Raw genomic sequence first — 17,387 nt, forward strand, 5'->3', positions numbered from 1 at the left:
ACTCATGGTTTGAGTTTAATAAGTAAAGCAAAAGCCGCGCACACAAGCAAAGCGAAACAAGGAATTCATTCACCACTACCCATGGGCAGGCAGGGACATCTCCAGGAAAGCAGTGCTCCATCGCACCTAATGGTTTCCTGGGAAGACAGACACTGTAACTCTGAATGTCCCTTCACCCCTTCTTTTTAATTTGTCCCAGCTTTATTTACCGAGCATGATGGCATACGGTATGGACTATCCCTTTGGCCAGCCTGAGTCAGCTGTCCTGGCTGTGTCCCCTCCCAGCTTACTCTTCACCCCCAGCCTTCTCGCTGGCAGGGCCGCATTGAAAACTGGACTGTCCTTGACTACTTAGCAACAACTCAAAACATCAGCATGTTATCAACATTTTTTTCATCCCAAATCCAAAACATAGCCTCACACTAGTGTCTATGAAGAGAATTAACTCTACCCTTGCTGAAACCAGGACAGTATCTTCCATACCAAAGCCAAAACTTTGTAGACTGGGGTCTCAGAAGTCCCCCAAATTGGCTTTGGCGTGGAAAGTGCCATTGTAGCTCAAAATAGGGCAATCAATATAACCGTTTCTTTTATTTGATACCCAAAATGTCTTCTGCCTCTGTGTTAATGAAGAGGAATATTAGGCTTTTTCTGAAAAGCATATTGATAATTTTAATTGAAATACTAAATATTTTGTTATATCTCTTATACTGTTTATACCTGCTATACTACTTATTTCTACATTTATTATACATTATACCTGTAGGTAACACTACAGTTTGAGGCTTAAAAGAAAAAAGAGAAAGGAAAAACCCATCACATTCTTGAATTGGTCTGTCCAGTGTATGGCTTTGGGAAGTATGAGATTTTGCATACAAGGAGCAGCTATACAAATTCATGCAAGAGAAATCCATGGAAAGTTACTAAATATACAGAAACCATGGCTGCCTGATGAGGTCTCTGAGCTGCCAGTGGTTTGAGGAAAGCAGTATCATATGTGGTTACCATGCTCCTATATGTTCCCCTGCTTCTGCTTTTTGCCAGTTAGTCCCTCAGCCTTAGCCAGTACAACTGCTCTGAAGTGCAATTTTTAGTTGTGATGCTTCTTTTTTACCACACAGGTTACAGCAATATAGAGGAAGTGTCTGTTAGCAGTTAATACATGAAAACACTGGCTTTTGTTTATGTGACAGATCTGCCTGATCCAAACCAAGTGGCAAAATTCACGTGAAGTTTCATTGTTATATTTTCATGGGTAGGGTCTGAGTAACAGGTCCTTAGGTGAGAAAATAAACAGTTGTAATGCCTTTCCTGTCCCTATATTGTTTTGTAAGCGGTAGCTTGTCCTTCAGTGTGTCCTCCTTCATTCTGCACTACAGTGACCCATAAGGTAGGGGATTTTTTCTGGGTAGGAAGCAGTTGGATTTGGTATTGCTGGCTCCAATGGGATGGGCGCTTGTGACGGAGGACCGCAAGAGCTTTGTTCGGGATGCACTGAAGGAACTTGCCTATCAGTTCGTTGGCCCAGCACCTCTCATCTTTGAAACTCTTCTGGATCATAACAAGAATGCTATTAGAGGAAAGATTGTGGATATCTTTCACCATCTCAGTTCACCATCAAATGGATTTTCCATTGCTTGGAATTGGTATTAGGTTCTGCATTGGCAGAGGCTAATGTAGTCGCAGAGTGAATTTATCTTAGTAACTAATCCTTGCCACCTCCCTGTGAGGTGATTTGCTAAGTATTTGACAGATGGGGAAGCACGGGAAGGAGAGATGGCTTCAGAGCTGGGATTAGAGTGCTGATATCCCAGGCTTCTGGTCCTGTGCTCTGCACAACCATGAGGCCAGCCTGTCCTACCCATCTTCTGTTACTCTCTTGGGGCAAATTCCTATAGAACGTTATTAATAAAGACAACAGGGGAATAATCCTGTTGTCCTAGTCAGGAGTGAAATTCATCTTTTATTTCTGTGGTATTTTATGCAATTTAATGCTACGGTCAGGAGACCTTAAATAACCACATCAAACAGCCGATTCGGTGCCAGCCGTCCTTCTTATTTAGCTTCGTCTAAACTGACACCAAACTTTGAGGCATTCCTCCCTCCCACAGTGGAGAGCCGCTGGGATTCTTTTTTATACCACACATGGTTTCCCTCCTACATTTTCCTCCCATGTCAGATATTCATACCCCCTTTAATAACCAGCAGGGGGATCATTACATTGAGCTACTGCCAAATGCATAATGACTGCTGCCTTTGCCTTACACAGTCACTGCACCACTGATATCCAATTCAGCATTGTAAAGTGCTTAGGGCTACCTTGGGGATGTGCTATATTAAACCCAACTATTCTAAATCCTATTTAATACAAAGAGATTGGGGGGGGGGCAGGGAGGGAGATTTAAAATTGTTGTTAGTCACCTATTTTCAACAAGTAAATATACCTGGTCATTTAGGGCCCAATTCTGTCACTCTTAAGTCATAAATAGTCCCACCAATTTTAGTAGGGGTGCATGAAGGCGAGCACTCCACTTACCACTGGGGGAGGCAGAATTGGGTCCTATAGAAGCTGCAGCTGAGAGTTTGCAAGGAGCTGATGGGGGTGAGCGTGCCCATTTCTGAATGCCACTTACAAATGTTTTACAGTGAAAACAGGAAAGCGGGAACATGCTTCATATCTGACTGAAAATAAAAGTACTCTTAAACTTGTAAAAGACAACATTTTTATTTGAATGATATGACAGAGCTGCCACAGGAGTGTTACCTGCTATAAAGAAAGCTTAAGAATTATTACCTTTATTAGACCAGTGACACTGAGCTTTAGCCATACATTTCTAACTTCTGTCCCTCTACAGAGACAATTTTCTTTTCTTAAATAAACTGTCATGCTAGTGTTAATATATTGTTGGCTCCCTCATACTCTGAGAATACTGCTGATATAAAACATGTATATGTTAGATTGGTAATAGTATCTTTAGTGTAGCTGACTAGAACAAATGTGTTTCCCTCATGGCTGTGCTAATGTGATAAAGGAAAATTGGCTGTTCATCAGCTTTTGGCTGGGTAAAGACAGTAGAGATGGAACCACATTCTTTTTTATGCATTAATACCACTGAGAACTTTTCACTAGTTATATTTCATGTGCGGGCATGTTGTGCAAAGATGTTGTAAAACATGAGATAATGCTACAAATAACAAAGTAGAAAAGCCTGTATCTTTTATGATGATAACAGTCAAACACCAAATGACAGTAACAGGCTGTAAAAAATGTGATGCAGAAAAAAAATGCAATGTAACCACCATAATACACATATACTTAGGCTCTTGCAAATAGGGCATCAGATGTTTAGAGGGCTTTGAATTAAAATTAAATAAAAAACTGTTGTATTTAGGTCATTGATGTGTCAACACAAAAGATAATTTAAAATGGAGAGATGTATTTTGAGTGGTGAAACTCATATGCAATAACTTTTTGAACAAATCTCAAGGCTTAGTAATTATGATAATAGCCTTCAAATTTCCATCAGTGGAAGGGCAATAAATATTCCTGTCTAAATTTGGGAAATATTGACTGATCTGGAAATGGCAATAAAGCTCAGCATGCATGTGTATGTTTGAAAGTGCAGTTTAATGAGAAAAATTCATCTGTACAATTTTGTATGAGGCCTAAATACAAAAAAAAAACCAACCCAAACACAACCATCTCATTTCATATTTTCTTTCTTAAAATACTGATAGACTCGTGTTGCCTGAGGCACTGATGCTGATCATCTGAGCTCAGATTTATAGATAATTGTGTCTGTTTATCTTGGTCTGAAATTTGAAAGACTTTTATTGGTGGAATGGCATTGTGAGTCCTTATATTGTGGTTTTCAAACTGATTTCTTTTTCAGGTTCTGGCTTTCGTCTTTGAAAGAAATTATTCTGGCTTGTCCTCACATATATATTGTGCTTATGGAAGCAGTTATTCCAGGTTTATTTTGTTTTGATTAGCTTGAGTATCAAGATAGGCTAAAGTAGTCTAGTTTTATTTGGCCTCTGTAGATAGATTCACCAGGCATCCATATCTGCAAAATGGAAATAACGCTCTCTAAATTGGCAACAACAAAACGATGTATCAAAATCTGAAGGCTACCAAACTCTGATGTGAAATAAGCCTTATGCAAGCTAAATATTGCTAAAAATTAAGTAATTTCAGGTTTGCAAATAGAACACTTTCTGAAATAGAAAAGATTCCGTTTTTTTCAGTAAACAATACAACAGACTTCAAAAGTTTTGAATAAGTCGAACTTAGTCAGCTTCCCATTAAGTTAATTATAAAAAACTATAGCCACAATGCCTCCAGTTTTCATTTTGTATGTGCCTGTACTTTTTAAACGAGTATTGAATTTCATGAAACATAAGTCTGAAAGGCACTCCCATACTATTAAATCACAGAATCACGAAAGTTGGAAAGGACCTTCAAGATCATCAAGTCCAACCATTAATCCAGCGCCACCGTGTCCCCTAAACCATGTCCTGAAGCGCCACATCCACACGTTTTTTGAATACTTCCAGAGGTGGTGACTCCACCACCTCCCTGGGCAGCCTGTTCCAATGCTTGACCACCCTCTCGGTGAAGAAATTTTTCCTGATATCCAGTCTGAACTTCCCCTGGCACAACTTGAGGCCATTTCCTCTTGTCCTATCACTAGTTTCTTGGGAGAAGAGACCAACACCCATGTTGCCACAACCCCCTTTCAGGTAGTTGTAGAGAGCGATAAGGTCTCCCCTCAGCCTCCTCTTCTCCAGGCTGAACAACCCCAGTTCCCTCAGCGGCTCCTCATGAGACTTGTGCTCCCGACCCCTCACCCGCTTCCTTGCCCTTCTTTGGACATGCTTAAGCACCTCAGTGTCCTTCTTGTAGTGAGGCATAAATGTTTTATAATTTTATGTAACCTAAACATGAGGATTTTTAATGCAAAAAAGTACTTTGTAAAAGCTCAGCATCTTGTGACTTTGTGGAGCTGGGAGAATGCCATAAAGTATTTCTATGAATGTTAGCTCGAATTTAAAGTGACTTGGCAGGGAAGGGAACGCTTGCAGAAAACAGTACCCTGGGGTGCTGGCTGAGTGCATATTCTTAGCCAAGGGTTCCCTTGATGTCAGGGAATTATCCATTGGGTGTAAAGCAGACGTAGCCAGTTCCTATACTGTTCCCTTCAGCCTGTGTAGAAAGAAACACACTGGGGTTAGGGAGGCATTTTGGAGGAGTGTTAGAGGCCTGGCTGAAACGTGCTGTGTTTGGTTATCCTATGTATGGTAGATAGCCCCTTGAGGCCCGTATGAGCTGATGTGTATGAGAAGAGCTCTGACAGCTCTAACATGTGCCTATGGCCTGAAGTGGTGAAGTAGCTGTAACCAGCCGCGTACCTTGTGAAACAGACCCTTCTTCTTTTTCTCTCTTCCCCTTCCCTGCCAAATCACTGTACTGTACTTTCTTCTTTGTTTTAACCGCTGTAGAAATGTTATACTCTGTGCATCTGAGCAATGATCTTAACTGGATTGCTAACGGATGGACAGAAAAGAGGTAACTACTTTCAGTAGGGACTGAAAATAAAGACATGCAGCAAGTAGGTAGAAGTAATGTTAATGGTTAATCAGTGATAGACGCAACATGTAGAGAAATCAAAATAATTGCATAATGAAGCATGTTTGCCCCTTTACGTTGATTCTCTAGGTGCATCACAGCAGAATTAGTTTCTTCTTGAATGGCTGGGAAGGTGACAACACACCGTTTGATTCAAGAATTCTTGTGGGAACAGTTGCAGATACTGATGGTACACTGCAAATTGGACAAAGCTTCACAGGTAAATCTTGTAGTATGTTAGTGGAATACACTGGAATAATCAAAACAAGATGTGCACAAGATGTGGTTAAAAAATGTGAGTGATTTTAAGTTATCTATATGCTGAGTAGTAATATCTTCCTGCAGGAGTAAATTCCTGTTGTACAATTAGCTTTCTGAAAAGATTGGCTGCAAGGTAGATGTGTAGTAGATGATCCTGTAGGTTCATAATTTATTCTATGTACTATGGCATATAGGTAGGTTTTCTTGCTTTAAAATGTAGGTCTATAAAGTGACACATTCCATTCATTTACAATCATAGTTTTTCGGAGTAAATATATGAAACTATTTCAGAATGGAATTGTGCATGGCTGCAAGACTACACTCTCCTCTCCGGAGTCAGGAATAGAGCTGAAAACTTCTGTCTGTTCATGTTCTTCAGTTCTATCAATACTCGTGTAAATCGCTAATAGAATGAGAACTCCTCAGCATCTAGCAATGCCTGATAATGTTATTCTTCATCTCCATCTAGAATTTTGTGTGTACTACAGCATGACATAATCATTGCAGAACAGCTGGGGGACGTTTTGTTGCTCTTCACAAATTCTTGGCTCTGCCGATGTAAGAACACTGACTATTGCTCTTCAGGAACATGCAGAATTTGAAGCTAACTCCTAAATATAACTGTATGTCACTTAAACAACTTTATTGTGCTCTTGGACAAGAATTAATTCTATGCCCCATTTCTTAAAGCTTTTATTTGGAAATGTGTTTTCCTGTGATTCTGTTTCTGAATACTGGATAACTAATAAGTGTATAAAAGAAAGGAATATTTTAAAATGCTTTTTATCTTTATTGTATAAATTGATAGGTACAGTTGTACCTACTGTATCTCTTCTCTAATTAGAGGTGGCACATGGACTGGCTCATTACTTCTGTCTAATGAGCCGATCCTTGTGCCACCTCTCTAATCAGAAAAGAGATAGGTACAAAATGTTCTTATAAAGTTATTATAAATCATTCTTTTTTATAAAAAAAAAAAAAGTCACTGCCCTCTATAGTTTTGTCCAGGTCCAAGATGGTTTCATTCAGGAGGGGTAATTGTGCAGGAGAGCTTTGAGTGGTGAATTAAAGGTGCTCTCACGCATTGCAAAGCTGCCTTCTGCTCAATAGATTACTTATTTATAGTATGTTTTCTTAGGTTTAGAGCAATTTGTTGGAAGAATGCAAGATTTTCGATTTTACCCAGTGGCACTTACAAACAGGTAAAGAACCTTTATTTTTGTAAAAAAAAAAAAAAAAAAATAGGAGTGTGATGAGAAGAAAGAATAGATAACAATATACTTATTTCCCAAAGAATAGTGCTTTTCTGATGTCTCCTCTAGATGATTGCTTATGATGATGTCGTTTATTGAACCTTGTTTCAAAGACGATTTTTAATCTAAAAAATCTTGATTTAAAATAAATTTAACAACTTAATGGGTTTTGCTTTTGAATAATATAGCTTAACTATAACTAGTGTATGTAATATGTAGTGAAACCCACCATTCAATAGTAAATGTGTGCTTTCCTTGTTACTGTTGTCCCTGTTACGACCTGACTTAGTAGGTGTTCTTGCAGAGGGTAGGTCCAGTTGCTAGGTTTCAATGCTTATAAACTGTCTTGGTGTTATAAACTCATAATAATTCTGACATAATAGTCTGTGCCTATAAACTTAGTCCTGCTGCATGAGACTTGCCAAGTTTTCTGAGCGCTCCATGTGGGGCAAGGAAGGGAACATAGCAGGCCAGTCCAGTTTTGACCATTTTGATACTGGTGATCCAACTGAAGACAACAGGCACTCCAACTGGTCAGCATGCTGGCTTTGTGGCTGTGAGCTTGGCTCCCATGCTTAGCACTTCCTTTCCTCTGGTCTCAGCTTCCCCACGGTATCAGACGTCGATGTTGGGTATCCTTGACGTTCCTCCCCTCCCATTCCCCCCTACCCTGAGGTGCTATTGTCTTAACTGTATATTGCTTTCTGTATTAGATTGTCACCATAAGCAGCCAATGACTTTGCTAGCTCAGCCCACATAGCCCTGGGCAATTGCTTTGATTTCCTTCATCCTTGAGGCCAAATTAGGTTGCCACTGCAATTTCTGTTGCCCTCCAGCCTCCCTTCCTAGCACATTACAAAGAAATGTTACCTTTGTTATCTACCTCATGCTGGATTAACCTAGTTCATTCAAGATGGCCAGAAGTAGTCAGGTCCTATTTGTGTGGTGCTTCTGGGTAGGCTAGATGCAATGACACTCCTGACTGCAGACCTCAAGGCTACTTAATGATAGTCTTTCAATAAGAGGTAGAGCAGTTTCCTAGCAGCTCAGCTGTCTGCAGGACATTACTATAAACTGAGCTCCTGTGAATTTAAAGTATTAATATGAGTCTGAATTCCAAGTTATATGGAAGTCATGTTGGTTATATTCTTTCAGACCAATGCTTATCAAATCCTTTGAACTACAGTTTAAGTCAGTGAAATGAATAAAGTTTAAAAACTGTAAGTTAAGATATTTTACAAAGTCTCGTGACCTGATGTCTTTGTAGATGCAGTTTTATATCCACAAATAACTTGGTCCAAAATGTTTATCTGGGATAAACTGTGAATGAAAATCTTGCCTGCTTATCAATTAATTTCAGTCTATGGCTATCTAAAAGCCTGTGTAACTTCGGGTTCTGTGGAATTTGTAGTGGCAGCTAGCAAGTATTTATTTGCTTACTAAGTATGCAAAAATTTGATGTTTTTACTGATAAAGTAGGAGAATGGGAAAAGAGGCTTTTAATTTAAAAATTCAATATCTTCTAGGCTCACAAAATCCTTCTTTTACACCAGAGATGAGCAGATAAAGGTTTAGGTAACCTGTCCATGTTGTTCATATATCTATCTGCTTACCTACCTACCTATCTATGTATCTATTTCAGTTGCTGATGTCAGAGGGAGCTAAAGTAACTTAATGGCTTTGACATGGCCTGTAAGAAGCAACCAGAGGGATCACAGATTGGGGCAGCTAAAAAAGTGGGCACTTGCATTAAAGTTAGTTAAAAGTGAAAATATTTCTATCTAGGTTTTCTAAGGTGCAATGTGATACTGCTCAAGCTGGTCTTTTTGGAGGATTTGAGTGCAAACATCTGTGGTTACAGGCAATATGCCAATACTATGGTACCCTTAAGAGCAGTGTCCAGCTCAATTATTGGTGTCAGACATGATGCCATAATAAAATGTTGAGAGTTGTTCTCCTTGCATCTAGGATAGGATTCATCCTGCCTGTCTTTACACACCCCAACAAGGAGCTCATTTCCCTTGGCTCCATATATGTCTGTGGAGCAATGAAAGAGTGCTGCTTCACTGACACTGTCTGAAGGTTCCAGCTGCATACCATTGATTACATAGGGACCCTGTATGGCCTGATTCCTAGCTGATTGCCCCATTTATGTGAGATGAAACCAGGCCTTTAGGGCTTCTACTATAATCTGAACTGAGATTTGTTTAATCTATGAGCCTAGAGGCACAAAGTGGCACTTGTCCTTTTTTTATCATGTATGTAATTACTTTTTTATATGCTGTGACAGAGACATTTTGGAAGTATTCTCTGGAAAATTTCCTCATCTGCATACCCAGTCTGAATGCCGCTGTCCTGGAAGTCATGCCCGGGTACACCCATTGATACAGAGATACTGCATCCCTAATGGTGAAGACGATACCACTAACGACAGAGTGCTGAGGCTGGATGCAGAAGCCCATCCTCTGTATTACATCAATGATGATGACATTGGGACCACCTGGATTTCATCTGTGTTTGCTAATACTGCAGGTCTGGATCACGGTGTTTCTATCACAATAGATTTACAAAATGGACAGTATCAGGTAATGAGAAGATTACATTTACTATTTATTAAATCAAAGCTAGGAAAAGATTTTTGTAGACATTTTATTACAGTTTTGAGGAAATGCAAACCTTAATCTTGAAGACATTATCTTTATGGGATCAGGAAGAAAACTTCCTTTATCAGCATGAAACAATGCAAAAAGCAACAGAATGCATTATGGTTCCTGCATGCATTCTCTTTTGATGTGCCTTGGCTGTTGTAACAAGCAGTAATCTGGAATAGATATACCAGAGTGGATATCCTGTGTAAGGACACAAATATTTAGAAATTGCTTGCTCCCTTTTAACTGCACTTTTGTAAATTTTGACTTGAATTTTGATTGCTATTAAAACTTGAGATGCTTGTTTTTTACCTTCTGGTAGAAAGCTGACTGCAGTCAAAAGGTATTTAACATGTCTGCAGCACACTGACATATCAGAGGCAATTTATGTTCTAGAGATGGTAGTTTAGCCTCCTGAGGAATATGGAAGGAGAATACAATAAGCAGGCAAGGTTCCTGAAGAGGCCACACTGCACCTAACACTTCACTATGCTGTTGAAGAGTGTCAGAATGTCTTGGAAGGGGGATAGATCAGTAGTCGGGCTGTATTCACAATAGGGGCTCTACCAAATTTCTGTGTGTTCTTGGCAGCTTATCTTTTTTCTTTTTTATCATTAATGGGCAGAAGGAAAAGAATATGATGTGAGGTTTTGGCTACGTACGTAAGAATTAGTCCTTTTGTTAAAAATGAGTTCAAATGTCTGTGAAGTTCTAAGACTTGGTTTATTTGACATGTATACATTTCTGCATAAGCAGTATGCTGGGGGAAGTGCTCTTCAATGCAATACAGGGTATTTGAAGAGATTCCAAGCTAAAACTAGGGAGATAAAAAATTTTTAAAAATTTACCTTTTATCAGACAAACCACTTGTCAAATATTTGGCAACACAAAGTTATGCTCTTCGTTTTTGCCAAAATAATATTTCTGTAACAAACAGTGGCTTGACTTTGTAGTAGATTTTCAAATGGTCTTCAAGAAAAAGTGGAGTTCTGATGCAACAGTTCAGTTGTTTTGTAACAATGTCTGAGAGATCGAAGAGCTTGTTTAACAAAAAAGGTTATCTTTGTTTTTCATTGTGAAAATGTGGACTGGAATACTGGTTCTTTTTCTGCCTGTGAGTGATAAAGGAGACTATATTGTCACATTGAAAGAAAGTTTATATTCTAATTGTTTCACAACTTAGCCATTAATATCAGTTTATAAATTTGTTATCTTGTAGGTATTCTATATTGTACTGCAGTTCTTTAGCCCACACCCTGAAGCAATAAAAATTGAAAGGAAAAAAAGAGGTGATCTAAACTGGGAAGACTGGCAGTATTTTGCTAAAAATTGCAGTATTTTTGGAATGGATAACAATGGATCTCTGGAAAAACCAGACTCTGTCAACTGTCTCCAGCTTCCAAGGTATGAGTGGGTATTATCTGCATAATGCAGATGCTTTGAACAGGTAACATGCAAACACAATTCATTTCTATGTCCCAATGAGATAGAATCTTTTAATTTGGTATACTCATTTATTATGGGCTGCTGTGTATATAAAAGATCCCAAATCTGACCTTTCGATTAAGACTGCCAAAAGGTCATCTGTCATTATTATAAGATTTCAGACATTGAGGAATGTGACACAATTGATTCCTCTGTTATTTTTGAGCTAGACTTTGAAATTTTACATGCTTGTGTGCTGGGGGGCTATTGTCAGTAGAATTACAGAACGTTGAGATGGAGTGGAGGAAGGTGCTGATATTACAGATTGTTTTAAACTATCTGGTGGGTGTTAAAGTATTCCTTCTGATCTCTGAGAGTGCAACTTGTTCTGAAGCTTAGAAGAGAGGCCAAACTTAAGTATAAAAGCCAATCATTCAGCCTTACTGCTAATCATGCAAAGCATGTAAGAAATGCATTGAAAATTGTGTCTTGAAGCTTTCTAATCTTTCTAAGCAAGAACCAAAATAAAACAGGGCGGGGTAGGGCAAGAAGGATCATAACCTTCTTAGAAACATGTTGCAAGCCTTTTTACTAGACAGTTAGCATGTGCAAATTTAAAAATACAAAAATATATACAGTATCCATTTCATAAATATAAACCATACATAATAGTTAATATATATTATCATTTTACACACACACATACGCATGTATGTACATGTATATATTTGAATCTATACTACTACATATATTCAAATGCACCATCTCTTGCCTGATTTCAGATGCCAGTATTAGGCTTGCTTAGTACTTGGCTGAATGTCAGTCAGAAAATACAGTACCAGGTGCTGTAGACATTTTTTGTTGTTGTTTCACTTTTGCTACCTTCCTAAGACTTTTCAAGTGTCAGCATCTTTGTCTGTTCCCCAGGAGTTCAGTATTCTGTGAGGAGAGGAGCGTAAGGTCATCTGAGTTACACCAGTTTTCAGCAGAGGACTTTGAGCTTTATTGCTGATCCTTGGAGCAGAGGGTAGAGGAGAAGGGAAATCTCTTAAGCCAAACATTTTTGGATAAATAACCCGAATGACGGGTAATGCCCTCTTCAGCCCAGGAATATGTATTTGTATATTTTCCAAAAAGTACTGAAGAGTTAAGTATGAACTGTTTTCATAAATGTTTTGTAAGTAGCACTGTCTCTCCCCTTTAATTACAACGTGAATGATGATAGGAAGGGATACAAATGAATTATTTTGGGTACAGCTAATATACAGAAAGTTTTGCTTAAAAGATAAGAAATACACCCTGTAATGGTGAGTATTCTGCATACTTGGAGAAGTTACTGTTGGAGCATTGTTCAATGGTCCAAATTTGTGTCAGCAGCGTAGCTGAGCTCTCTGCTGAGACTTTTCTAGGAGAGGAAGGTGGTTTTATTGTAAAACGGAACTGGTTTCTCTCCTTCTCTCTTATACCCCATACATGTAAGTGCCAAGATGTGTCCAAATTGTTCAGCATTTAGATACCAGTGTACTTGTATCCTGGTGGCCTAGCCAGGACTCCTTGGGTTGACACGGAAGGCAAATGACCTTGGATTTGAAATCCTTACCATGCCTTGAGGGTTCTTGGTTTGGTGACCACATTGCTAGTACTGAATGGACTTTGTCCCTTAGGAGATGAAAGTGATTAAGGTTTTTGTTTCTCCATCCTGTACCACCACTGTAAGTTAGGAATTGTTCACTGTCCTTTATCCCCCTTATCAGAGGCTTAAGGCTTGTCTGAATATTGGCTGACCCATGTTTTAGGATCTCCTTTGTTTTCCTGGTTTCCTGAGAAGCTGTGTGTAGATGCCCTAAGATCTTAATGACCCTGCTTACCTAGGTGCTATCAGCCTTACAGTCCTTCTGCTGTTCCTTCTGGTGCTTCCATACCAAGATGGTGTCATTTGTCTGCCATTCGTACCTGTCTCAATATTTTCATTACAGCTTTATATGTCATGGAAGAAAAATACTTTATTTAACTTTCTGTGGAGGTGAAGAGGGGACAATATCTCCCAGAGAAACATACAGATATATTCCACTGAGATTTTTGTGAAGCACTGACTTGGATAGGGCCACAGTAAATTCAAAGCTCCTTCATGGAGAGAGGAGTGTGACTCAGCTGACCTAGTCTAACTACGGATCTCATCTTTCAAATCTCAGAGAGATTCTGAAGTGAGGAGAATTACATTTTTTGAATATTGTATGTCAGGTGCCAGGTGATACCGTGGGGTACCTATTTTTAATGAGCCCATGTAGGTGTGCAAATAAGCAGGCATTCTTGCCTCTTGTGGAGGCAAGTTCTACTCATAGCTAAACCCTGCTGAGAAACACAAGATATGATTCATACCAAATTGTGCAAATGTGCAGTTTATATATAACTTGTTTACTCAGCCTTTTGCTTGAATTGTCAGGACTGTCCTTCCCCTCTTGGGTTTAAATATGCAGTTTTACTCTCAATCCTGCTGCATTCCATTAAATTCTCTTGCACTTCACTCACTGGAAGGTGGCGTGTGTTTCTGACTCTGCTCACTCATTGAATGAGATGATACAGTCCAGTGACTCTGGAATTCAAAATATAATTTTTTCTGTATGGTTTTTATGTGTTTAGCAGGTATATAATTAAGAATATGGGCATGTTAATTATCATGTTAGTCATCTGAATGATTTCCTTGTGTAGCTCAAGCATCGTTCATATTTCTTCAAGAACCTGTGTTAAACTTTTTGAAAACTTAGTGCAGATGACACTGTATTAGTTATACTTTATTCATATTTTGAAGCTGCCTTTTAGAGGCTTTACTTTTAATTGGAAACTTAGGGTCTGGGGAAGAGTATGGCAGTTTGGGGAAAAACAGATATATAAAGAACACTTCCCCTGCTTGGATTCTGGTGACTGGGAATCCAGTGACATAAGAATTTTCCCCAGAAACCACAAAAAAACCTCTGTGTACAGTTGAGACCCTCTGAGAAAAAGGGTATTAGGAGATAGAATCTGAAAAATATATGATATTTTGAATTTAATTTGTCTTTCTCTCTATTTTAACAGCTTTACACCGTATTCCCGTGGGAATCTAACTTTTAGTGTTCTTACGCCAGAACCAAATCACCGACCTGGTTACAATGATTTTTACAATACTCCGTCTCTCCAAGAATTTGTAAAAGCTGCACAAGTGAGGATTCATCTCCATGGCCAGTATCATACTAATGAGTCTTGGGTAAATTTTAGGCATAGATACTATGGAGTTAATGAAGTTACAGTCAGCGGAAGGTAGGTGTTATGGAACCCTTCCCCCACCAATCACTGCTGCTGACTAATGCAGTTGTGCAAAGTGTATAATGACCTGCCTAAAATTTAATGAAGTTGTTCTGCTTTAACATTTATGAATGAGAAGAGAATTTGGTCTGAAGCAGTGCATCAAATTTAAAAGATTGGTGTACTCTTTTTTTAAAACATTTGCTCACATTTTATTTTAAAATTAATTATACTGCTTATACAAATCTGCCAAAAGCAGTCCTTTCCTTGGAATTACTAATGCTTCTAAGCAAAGACTTATGACTGAAACCATGGCTTGTGCTTTACTTCAGTAGCTCTTCCAAGTTTTGTTATAGATTCCCAAACATGGCAATTTTAAGTCTTAATGCAGATCTCAGTCTGTGTTTTAGCTGTAGTTTTCCATTTAAAACTGGGCAGCTGTCAGTAAAAGTATTATATTATCTGTGACTGACAACTTTATTGTACGTAAGTGTGCTGTCTTGTGAAAGGACTAATTATGCCCTGTAAATAATATGCAAATTTGGCAATGAAATAGTTTCCAAGAAGCATATGGTGCAGATTTTTTTAATAAGTATTATTCCTGAAATTATTTTGGTAGTTGAGATCTTATTTTGAGAGAAAGCACCCCATTAGAGGTCACGTTTACCTTAACATTTTCTACACTACTAATATGTTTTGATTATTGATTTAGATGTGTTATGATAATGCTTTTACTGAAACAGCTACAATCTTGGTGACTATGTAACAGTAATTTCAGCTGTAGTTTGCAAAGCTATGCCATGTGTCCAGAAGAAGAGCCCTTCAGGTAAAGTGGGATGGTTATTGCCTATTTACTGATACTCGATAAAGGTCTTATTTTAGTAAGAATTTAACATTTTAACTGAGATCAAGAAGGGTTAAACTAGAAGATTATGCTTAATATGGTTAAGGTTTCCTGAAAAACTATAGCCACACCGTAAGGCTTAATATTGATGAATAATTGCCATTTATTTAATAAAGTTTTACATATTAATATTATATACTGAAATATAGTTTTCATTATATATCATATAAGGTAACAGCAGCCCTACTACATGCGGGCTTTTGTTTTCTTGGAAAGCAATTGTTCAAACTTAAAAATGTGTTGAGTGGAGTAGTCTTTTGTAGGTTACTGTACTTGAAAACATTCGCTTCAGTGTTTTATTTGTTCTTGATAAAGAACTGGACTATGTAATACACAAAATTGTATTTGTCACCATGTTATATATTTTTGGACAGATGTGTTTCCATATTTTCATTTTTTCTTCACTATGTGTTGTTCTTTCAGGTGTAATTGCCATGGCCACGCTGATAACTGCGACACAGCGATGGAACCATATAGGTGCCTGTGCGTCAAGGAAAGCTATACAGAAGGAAATAATGTTAGTCCCTCCTTTATCTATGTCACTTATGAACAGCCTCAAAATTGGGATTTTAGTCCTGGGAAAGTGTTGTGTATGTGTGTTAGTGTTGGCCTAGCTTTTATAGGGAAACTTTCCATAGCAGGGTTTGTATTAAATAGGGAAACGAAATAGTCCCCTCTCCCCCTCCCCGTCCCGCACCAAAAGCCATTTCACCACAGACCATTAGGAGTGCTGTGTTCAGGGATTTGATTTCTTGTTAGAGGATTATGCCACTTTCAAACATTAGATGCAAATCTGAATTTGGACTGTCAGTATCTAATAAAGATTACGGCTCTACTTGCTGTAGCAACTAGCAAATGATCTGTGGAGTGAAAAGGTAATGAAGACCTGATGTTCACGGCAGGTGTGCTTCAGGGATGTTGTGTGTTTGGTTTTTTTTTTTTACTCTACAGTAGTTTTAGTCTGGTCCTATGGACTCCAGACCTATTCAGTAGATGGAGTGCAGTAGGCACAATCCTGGAGTTCAGATTACAATTTAGCTTCATTTGAAATGGAGCCTTTTAAGTGCTCAACCTTCATGATGCAAATCAAAGCCCAGGAAAAGCAGAAAATTTGGACATTTGCTTCAGAACTGCATGCCTAATCAAAGGTAAAACATTAACACAAATTTACCTTCTGATACTTAGAACTTCTGTAGATACTTGGGACACCTGTAGACTGTAGTCTCTGACTTCACCTAAGATTGAGATCTTTTAATGCAATTGTTTTACAAAATGTCTAAGATGGGAAGAGTTAAAACATTTTTGAGTTGATTTTTAGATGTCTCTTGCATAGTTGAGCACAGTTAAGAAAATACTGAAACGTGCCCATGCATATTTATTTGGAAGTTATTTTCTTGGAGGTCTTAGTCATTATTTTGATCTAAACTGGTGACTTGGGTAGTGGCTTTTTAAAACATTGAGCTTTAAACTTATTTATTTAAGGACAAACTGGGAAATGGACATTTTCATGCTTTTTACAGTCATGTATGACATTTGGATATCTTTAAAATAATCTGTAGTAGCGACATGATTGTTCTAATTAAAGAACAAGCTTAATATTACTTTTTACTACTTTGTGTTTTCAGATAGTTGATATTAAGGTTAAATTCCTTGGAATTAATTAAAAGTCCATATTAAAAATCTAGATAGAATCTAGAAAGTACATTCTTATCATTGCTTTGCTCTGCTCTTACAATAATTCTCAATAAAGAGGGATTTTGTGAAGTGTAGTGTGTAGCTGAAACTTACCAAGTTGTGAAATTATAATTTTCCTACTAGTTTTATAATTCTTGGCCATGGGAGAACCAATGGGATGTTGGTATAAGTCATGGTCTTCCAGAGAAATGTATAGAGGAGAGCTGTTGTGGTTTAGCCCCAGCTGGTGACTAAGCACCACACAGCTGCTCGCTCACTCCCCCATGGTGGGACGGGGGAGAGAATCGGAA

General features: G+C 38.3%; 1 protein-coding gene across 1 annotated transcript in view; it reads left to right on the plus strand.

Moving 5' to 3' along the window:
* Positions 1 to 17,387, plus strand: part of LOC104628505 (usherin-like) — a gene marked incomplete at its 3' end in the record, with an annotated part of 60,896 nt that overhangs the window by 30,673 nt on the left and 12,836 nt on the right. Inside the window, exons 3-8 of the mRNA XM_010297123.1 lie at positions 5,720 to 5,849; positions 7,029 to 7,092; positions 9,434 to 9,728; positions 11,011 to 11,195; positions 14,292 to 14,513; positions 15,826 to 15,919. Coding sequence (XP_010295425.1) covers positions 5,720 to 5,849; positions 7,029 to 7,092; positions 9,434 to 9,728; positions 11,011 to 11,195; positions 14,292 to 14,513; positions 15,826 to 15,919 — 990 coding nt within the window. The remainder of the gene's footprint in view (positions 1 to 5,719; positions 5,850 to 7,028; positions 7,093 to 9,433; positions 9,729 to 11,010; positions 11,196 to 14,291; positions 14,514 to 15,825; positions 15,920 to 17,387) is intronic.

This window comes from Phaethon lepturus, unplaced genomic scaffold, assembly GCF_000687285.1.
Source record: "Phaethon lepturus isolate BGI_N335 unplaced genomic scaffold, ASM68728v1 scaffold2671, whole genome shotgun sequence".
NCBI classification, from domain to species: Eukaryota; Metazoa; Chordata; class Aves; order Phaethontiformes; family Phaethontidae; genus Phaethon; species Phaethon lepturus.